The sequence below is a fragment of the Apodemus sylvaticus genome, chromosome 23 (assembly GCF_947179515.1).
Source record: "Apodemus sylvaticus chromosome 23, mApoSyl1.1, whole genome shotgun sequence".
Taxonomy (NCBI): Eukaryota; Metazoa; Chordata; class Mammalia; order Rodentia; family Muridae; genus Apodemus; species Apodemus sylvaticus.
Window position 1 is genome coordinate 55445525 of NC_067494.1, and position 8782 is coordinate 55454306.

An 8782-nucleotide genomic window follows, 5' to 3' on the forward strand; every position below is an offset into this window, starting at 1 on the left:
GGGAGGGGGGTGAGAGGAGAAAACTAGAGGACACTGCATAACAAACAAAATAGGTGACTGTTTCCTGAAGTGTTGCCTGTAGTAGCAACTGATCCAAGGCTGGTCTGAAGAGTAATGAACCCAGTATCTGCTTTCAGACACTTTGGTAGCTCTTGGGATGACCAGACGCACACTGAGGTCTTTTTCACATGGCTTCTAAAGAGGGAGAAAGAAAATCAATTTAACCTAAGAATCAAATGACAGTTAAAACCAGGGGGATTATCTCTCTTGGTTGCAGGTAGATAATGCAGTGCTGAGTTGTGCCAAGGTCATGACATTCTATATCTGGGCAGCATTTTTCTTATCAAGAAGAAAATCACTAATGAGAAATGGTTGTCTGAACAATATCTCATGTGGTCTTAAACCTAATGTCTAGGGAGTATGGTCTTTTAAACTGTTCAAGAAATACACCAATCATTTTATTTTTTGGTTATAATTTTCTGCTGGGTGTTTGAGACAATTCAGGTGGACAAAATTAACTATATTTATGTGTTTTGAATATCAAGGCTGGTAGAAGATATGGTCCTTGGGGGTTATTTGAGCTTGAGAGCATCTAAGCTTCTTTTACAACTGTGCTCATTCTATGTGAGGATAATTCTAAGTCCATGCTTAGCCATGTCTTTCCTTTGGAGGAAAGATACATGGAGGGTCCTGTACGGACTATCCTCTTGTAGAGTGGACAGTGGTTAGAAAATACCAAGTGGAGTCTCACGGCCTCCCTGAACAACAGAAACGGTGATTCCTCCCACACAAATAACACTTTATAAGAGATACCTGTCAATCCTACTTGACCTTGGAGGCTAAGGAGGAATATATTGTTCTTTTTAATCAAAGTTGATTTGATTTGAATTGATTCAATGGTTTTCTGGTTCTATACTTCTGGAATAAGAAAGTATTGCACTTGTGTTTAATTGTATGAGACTCCACATCCGAAACTATCTAGACATAACTAGATATAAGTCAGTGCACTTCAGAACATAATCATGAACCGTCTATATCCAAAACTTTAGTAAAAATAACTAGATAAAGCAAATACAAAAATGTACCTGAAACATGCCTTGTACTTCTTGTCATCTTAGGGTTGTCCTCATGCTTTTGGGGAAATACCTTCCTCCGACTGGTTGTGTCAGTGACATGCAGCAACACATGGCCCGGATGCATGCTGAAATTCTCTTCTTCCATTTCTCAGAGCACCTTGGCTGCGGGGATCTTGGAATGAAAGGTCTCCTTCTTTCTGGGTCACTTGAGGCCTTTTCGGCCTGAAAGATAATGCAAAAGCTGTTATCTAGTACCTCTATCACTTCTACCACAGTGTGAGTTCCTAAACAAACACAAGGGGCTGTCATTGATTTTTGGTGACGGCTCCCTAGGGGGCCACATTCGTGGGTGGAAGAAGGACATTTGGGACATTTGTCTCCCCACTTTGTTTTAGACGATGTTTTCCTGTAGATGAGACTAATATCTTAAGGAAAGGTTTCCTGGCCCTTCTTCTGGGAGGCAGAGGGAAAATGCTATGATCTGTTGTTCAAGGGAAAGGTGTCACTCCTGGATTAATTAAATTTGTTTGGATATAGTTGCCATAGTCCTGACATGCCTAGGTTTTCATGAGGTAGTAGGTAGCCATAGTTTCATTAAACTATGTTTTAATGATTCTCATATTTCCTGCGAATGAAACCCACTATTTTCCATGGCCCCTCTTATGTCAGGTTCTGTGAAGGTAGTGTCTCTATTGGAATGAAATGTGAAAGTCTTGAAGCCATGGATGGCTTACGAGGTCTTGTACCTTTGTCCACTGCGTTGCATTGATAGTTAATAAGAGGCTTATCATGCTCCTTAAGTCTTTAGAGAGATTGCAAGGTATTTGGTAGTTTCCTTGCATTACTTTAGTGCTCAATCCAGACAGGGTTCCTGCTCTAAATGGAAGAAATCCAGTAGTCATGTAGTATAAAATGATGTCCAGGCAATTGTCCTGACATGCCTGGGTTTTTATGAGGTGGTAGGTAACCAGAGTTTCATTGAACTATTTTTGTTTAATGATTCTCTGATGTCCTGTGAATGAAACCCAATGTTTTCCATGGACTCCATTATGTCAGGGTCTGGGAAGCTGGTACCTCTGTTGGAATGTAATGTGAAAGACTTGCTTCATGCTCCTTAAGTCTTTAGAGAGATTGTAAGGTATTTTGTATTTCCCTTGCATTACTTTAATGCTCAATTCAGACAAGGTTCTTGTTCCAAATGGAAGAAATCGGGTCATTGTGTAGTATAAAATGACACCCTAGGCCTACATGTCTACTTTTGGGGACATCATAGGCTATGCCTCCAAAGATCTCTGGAGCATTGAACTGGAAAGCTCCGCACAGCCTTTCCAGTTTTTGCTCAGGCGTGAATCTGGCATCTAAGCTGATGTCAATAAGTGTAGCCTTTCCTTGTTTATCCACTATGACACTGTCAGGCTTTAAGTCTCTGTGAACCACACCTTCACCGTGACAATAGCCTATGGCACTGAGGAACTGAACAAATATGCTCCTAGCTTCATCTTCCTTCAGACATCCAGCATCCCAGACTCGTTTAAGTAGCTCTTCTCCTCTGGCAACTTCCATTATTAAATAAATTGTGTGTTCTGTCTCTATAACTTGTACAAGGGAAACAATATTTGGGTGTCTTAGCATTTTCATGATTTAGACTTCCAGCATTGTTGACTCCAACCACTTCTCCCTCTTCAGGAGAGCCTTGAAAGCAACTGGGGTTCCTTTTAGGTGGTGGGAGCATAGCCTCATGTCGGAAGTGTCACTCTCTCCCAAGGTCTTCAACATTGTGTACTGCATCATGAACATATCCTCACTGAACATGCTGACCATAGTGTCGGGCTCTGATAAGTCTGACTCATTGTCTGAATACATGATTGGTAGCAATGCAACTGCCCAAGGCATTGATGCCTGGAAAGAAAGGAAAGGAGATACAAAGAAACTTACTGAGACATGAGGGATGAGAGTAAAAAATCCCTGGGATCCAAAGTAAAAAGAAAGGACAAAGTGAAAACCACTGAAACAAGAAGCTTTAACCTCTGTGGAGAGCCTTCTTAGGGTGCTGTGCTGCCTGGAAGGAACTTGACATTGACCAGGGACATGGGCTTCAGGCAGGAATCTGACATTTGGGCATTAGAGGGACGTAGGTTATGGCAGGAATGTTTAACTTAGAGTGGAACAAGAAAAGCAAGCTTCAGGCAAGATTCTGGGCTTGGACAAGGAAGCAGGCTCAGGTGTTTTGGTCATTCTGACAAATGGAAACAAGTGTCACAGAACTTTGCTTATTGCCTTGACAATTTTGTGTTTACTGTCTTGCTTGTTCTTCATTGTACTACTATTGATCTTAATTCCTGCATGTAATTAAATTGGTACAAAAATGTATTGAGAATTATTAAACCTGCCTTCAGTCTCAGAATTGTCTGAGGTCATACTGCAGTTTTGTCTCATTGTCTCTTTCTTTTCAATCCTCACTCCTGCACTGGAGAACCTGTTGACTGAGTGAGCGGGCTTGGTCAGGTGACACCTTGTGAGAACCCTGTCAGAAACAGCAGGCCAGCTCCCCACAACCCAAAATGGGGGCTCAAAGCTGGACTGAAACTTTGCATTCTGCCCAGGACTGCCTGGGGGAGGATAAGGCCCATACAGAAGCAGCCTGCCTAGGTTGAGGCCAGAGAGGGAAGTGATCAACAAAAAGACAACGCCAGGAAACACCACTACTGCTTCAAGGTGGGCAGGACAGGGCCAAATTGCAGAGACAACCTCCCTTCTCGAGGTGACCAATAATTTTAAATGTTGCTTAGGGTAACCAGTCACAGTTGTCCAACTTAGGGGACCCCTGAACTCCCTGCCAAAATGTTCATAAAAAGGGTAGTCTTAGTGAGCTCAGGATCTCCTGCCTGTGTGCTGAGGGAGCCCCGTGTACACTGGAACAATAAACCTCTTGCAGATTGTAGTGATTCTGGTTTCTGTGGCCTTATTGAGTGTGGCAGTGTCTTCCGACAGACTCTTACATATGATTCATTGCCCGGGAAGTTTCCCTCCTCAAGCCCCAGACGCAGTGTATGGGGAGGTTTACTCAACCAAGGTAATGTGGGATACATGTCTGTCATTTTTGTCTGTGTGTTTGTGTTGTGTGCATCTTTTTTTTGTCTCCTAAAGGCCACATTTGGTCTGTAGTTTTGGTTTTGATATGTAGTTGCCAGAATGGCCGTCAGACTTGCCAGAATGCTGTGGTAATTTTGGGGGGCTGGGAGGACCCTCGGGTCTCCCACTGGGAGAAAGAATCCAATAGGGCTCTTCTCCATCTGGGCAAAGGGGGATTCTGCCTTTGGCCATCTGAGTCTGGTTTTGTAGTTGCCAGAATAGCAGGCAGAGTTGCTGGAATGCTGTGGGGACTTTGGGGGACTGGGAGGATGTTCTCGTTTCCCACTGGGAGAAAGAATCTGGTAGGGTTCATCTCCATCTGGGCAAAGGGGGATTCTGCCCTCAGCCATCTAAGTCTGTTTTTCTTTTGTGGTGGTTGTTGGGCGGTTGTTTTTTACTGTCTTAGTGTCCTCTGTTTTGTTTTTGGACTTGGACTGATGACTGTTTGAATCCATGGGACAGGCTGCTTCTACTCTGACTCTGACAAATCTTTAGGACTGGGTCTGCAAATCACTCAGACCAAGGCCCACATATCATTGTCTGGGAGGACTTAGCCACCTTTCTGCCCTCCTGGGCCCATTGCTTCTTTTCCTCCACAGGACCTCTGCTGTTGGGGGACTTATGCTCTCCAGGAGACCCCCAAGGGACAGTCTTATCAGATCCTGATGCCGATCTCCTTTTAGACCCTTCTCCCTACCCTCCTTCTTTGAATTCACAGAGGACACCACCGGCCCCTTCAGCCCCATCTTCTGAGGCTGGTTCTGGACCAGCTATGGGGACTGGAGTTGACAAGTTTCCCCCACCTCTGGGCCCTGCAGTGACATTTCCCCTCAGAGCATACATATGACTCACAGCAAGAATGGCAACTGAGATCTTATGGATTCCCACTCGAGCTACAACTCCCCTGAAGGTAATGGGATCCTTGTAAGTACAAGCAGTTACATATTTATACAAGTGTGCGTTCTGCTCTGTGCATTGTCTGGCTTTGGTGCACCAATTTGCCAATTTGTGTCTGTCTCTCTTTTGTTATTTGAATGTTTTATGTTTCATGTTTTAAAAAAAATGGTAAAACTTCATCTGCTGGTGACCCTTTCAGTCTCAGTTTACACGGCAGGGGTTGATTTAAAGTGCCTCACCTACGTTAAACTTGGAGTAAAAAGCTGCCTTTAAAAGAGCCAGCAGCATCTCAAATTCTAGGGCAAATGGGTTGATGGTTATTTTTCCTAGAGAAATATCTACAATTGTGATTATGGATTATTACTTTTTTCTCTTGAAATTACAGCTAGAAAAAAATTGGTTTAATTTTATAGGATTCCTGTCGTCACTTTATTTTTATGTCTAATTGGTCTTAAAGGTATAAGTTTTTGCATGTCTTGACTATAAAGTATTGGCTTATAAGATATTGGGCATGATTTAAAAGGTATAATGTTGGTAACAAAAAGTTAGTTTAAAACTGGTAACTCAGGGTTGGAGCCAGCAGGAGTGACCAAGACTGACAGGAATGCCAGCAGACGCTCTTTGCCACACCTCTCTCACTGAAGGGACAATCATGGAAGTCTTGAGACCAAAAAGCACTGTAAAGGCCCTGCCACTGTCCATTCAGTCCTATTTATATTCCCTCAAAACATCATGTGTCCTCCAGGGGCCTTGCCTCAGCACATTAAGTCTGGCTTAGCAACACTCCCTGTAAGTCTGTATCAGCTGACGTCACTCTGCCAATTGGCCCAAGTCTAAGGAAGTGGCAAGAAGCCACCTGAACACCACCAGTAGGATTTTTGGTGCATTTCTCTCTATGGAGTCATGACAAATGGAGCTCAGCTAGGCAATGTAAGGTGAACCAATCCATGCATGTGTTTAGAGAAGAATCCTCTCTCATGCATCTTTTCATATGCTTGATTTAGCAAAGCTTCCTTTCACCTGTGTCTGCTTCAGACAACACTCCTTCCATGTCTGTTCCAGCAAAACACCGTCTACCACAACTGACCTTCCAAAGAAACCATGACTTCCTACTTCATTTATAGCTCTAAGTATATGGGGCTTTCTAGGCCCAGTTCATTTGACATGATTTACTAAATAACCATGTGGCTGGCTGTAGAGGAAAATGTTGGGTGTGGTCTGCTTCTGGGAAGGTACCATGTGCTGGATATGGCCTCTGAACTATCAGTCTTCTGCAATAACCAATTTGATTGCGGTTTGAAACAAGGAACAAATATTTCATCATGTCCTTAAAACATTCATTTTAGCATACTTTTATGATTTTGTCTTACAACACGTTATTAACACACCAGTATATTTATTGGAGAATGTTAACACTTTTCGTGGAGATGAGAAAGGGTGATTCTACATGAATGTTCCCTTTGCCAAGGAATGGCAGTGAACACATATCATAAACAGCTGATTACAGTAGCCTTCTCTACTATCTGTAAAGTTATTTGCCCTTTGCCAGTTAATTTTTATCTACATGGAGAACAGAGTTTTGAGTCCTCCTGTGTCAAGCTTAAGATGAGGTTACTATAAGATAAAACCAATTAATATATCCTAACAACCTTTGAAAATCATTGAGAATAAGCAAATTATCTTTATTTGATATAACTATCATTATTCGCAGCCTGAGCTGGAGCATCAGGTCTGGGGTGGTCCACTTCCAGAAGGTCTTGACAGCAGCAGCAGCCTCCCTCCTTTCTTTGGTAGGCAGGCTTATGGGTCTGGCTCTGAAGTCTCCATTCTCCTCTGATGTCAGGTACCTTGGGTCATCAGCCAGAGAAGCAAGAGCCATTGAGAGGAAGATCGAGAAAATGTAGACCTATCTGCTGATGGGAGGGGCTTCTTGCATGTGCTGGGGTGAGGAGAGGCCAATCAGTACAAAGCTGTAAAACCCAAGGAGAACGTGAGAGGCGTGGCAAAAGTATGTGGGGTGTAACAGCATCAAATCAGGAGGCACACAACATGAAGCTAAGTCATGTGGGAACAACCTTTCAGGCAGTCACATTGGCATCCAATTCACCTTTCACCTGAATGAGCTTCACTGAGGGAAATTCTGGCTCCCCATTCCCACTATATGTGTTTTTATATCACGGGAAAAACAGTAGTTAAAACTGTGGTAGATGGAAATGGACCTCCTAGTTAATTCAGAGGATAATCTTATTCTTGGGTTACTTTGCTCTTATTTTCTCCCTGTTCTAGGAATTAAAGGACCAGCCCAACCTTAAAATCTCAAAAAGAGTCTTGTAAACAAATATGCTTTGTTCTGAAGTTTAGGGGGAACTACACTTCAGAGGTGTGCTGGTTAGATTTTTGTTAGAATGACATGAGCTACTATCACCTGGAACAGGAAAACTGCTGAAAAAATTTCCTTTGTCAGATTACCTGTGGGCAAGTTTGTGGGCCATTTTATTAATGATTGAAGTCGAGTGCCCAGGAACTTTACATAGGATCACCACTGTAGTTTGCATTTTATTTGATTTGGTAATCTCTGGGTACTGATCAGTGGGGAACATGGGGCAAAGAACCAGCTTTGATTAACAAGAGAGCAGGACATTAAAGGGAAACTTCGATGAGCCAGGACAATTGCTGCAACTCATCTTTGGCTGAGACACTTGACATGATTAAGAAGACAGAGGCATCACAGAGCTAAAATTTTCTCAAAAGCAATTCCTTGGTATATCTCAAGAGAAGTCTGTTTGAATGGTGACAAAGTCTGCTTCTCATGCTGGAAGTCAAACAAGATCATGTGTAAGAATTTCCCGGGTGGTATTGGTTTGGGCAGCCTGAAAGCTGAGGGGTCAAAGGGGAGGTAGAAAACAGCCCCAGCTTGGTGCTGTGAGAGGCCAGAAGAGTCCATTGTTGAAGGTGTAGCCTCATTACAGTGCAGCCCTGAACACACTGGAGATGCCAAGACTTCAGTGATAACCAACCATATCAATGATAGTTGTGGACCGATTCCATCTGACAGGAGAAGACAGGATGTGTGGGCTGTGGACAAAAGAAACCCAGAGGGGGTGTGGCCCAAAACCATTTGCATCTCAGAAGATCCAGAGTCCTGTGCTTGGGACACTGAGCTGAACCACAGGAACTGAGTTACACTAGTGGATTTTGGTTTTGATTTGATTTGATGGTTTTCTGGTTCTACACTTCTGGAATAAGAAAGTATTGTACTTGTGTTTAATTGTAGGAGGGTCCACATCCCACACTATCTAGATAGAACTAGATTTAAGTCACTGTACTTCAAGAACCTAATCATGAACTGTCTATATGCAAATATTAGTAAAAAAAATAGATTCAGCAAATATAAAAATGTACCTGAAAGATGCCTTGTACTTCTTGTCATCTTCGGGGTGTCCTCTCTCTTTTGGGGGCACACCTTCCTCCGGCTTGTTGTGTCAGGTGACATGCAGCAGCAGCATAGAGTCCTGATGCAATTCGAAATTCGTTTCTTCCATTTGGCCCATCCCTGAGGCTGCGGGGGTCTTGGAGTAAAAGGTCTCCTTCTTTCTGGCTCACTTGGGGCCTTGTCGAACTGGGAGCTAGAGGAGAAGGTGTTATCGAGGGTTTCGATTACTTCCACGACAGTGTAA

The 8782-nt window shown here is 43.2% G+C and overlaps 1 protein-coding gene across 1 annotated transcript in view; it reads right to left on the minus strand.

Moving 5' to 3' along the window:
• Positions 1 to 7018: 7018 nt before the first annotated feature.
• LOC127673993 (sperm motility kinase Z-like) overlaps positions 7019 to 8782 on the minus strand; it is a 3092-nt gene continuing 1328 nt past the window's right edge. The window contains exons 1-2 of the mRNA XM_052169802.1: positions 8508 to 8782; positions 7019 to 7075 (exon numbers count right to left, since the gene is read on the minus strand). The exon at positions 8508 to 8782 is cut by the window's right edge and continues 1328 nt beyond it. Of these exons, the coding sequence (XP_052025762.1) occupies positions 7065 to 7075; positions 8508 to 8782 (286 nt within the window). The 3' untranslated portion in view covers positions 7019 to 7064. The remainder of the gene's footprint in view (positions 7076 to 8507) is intronic.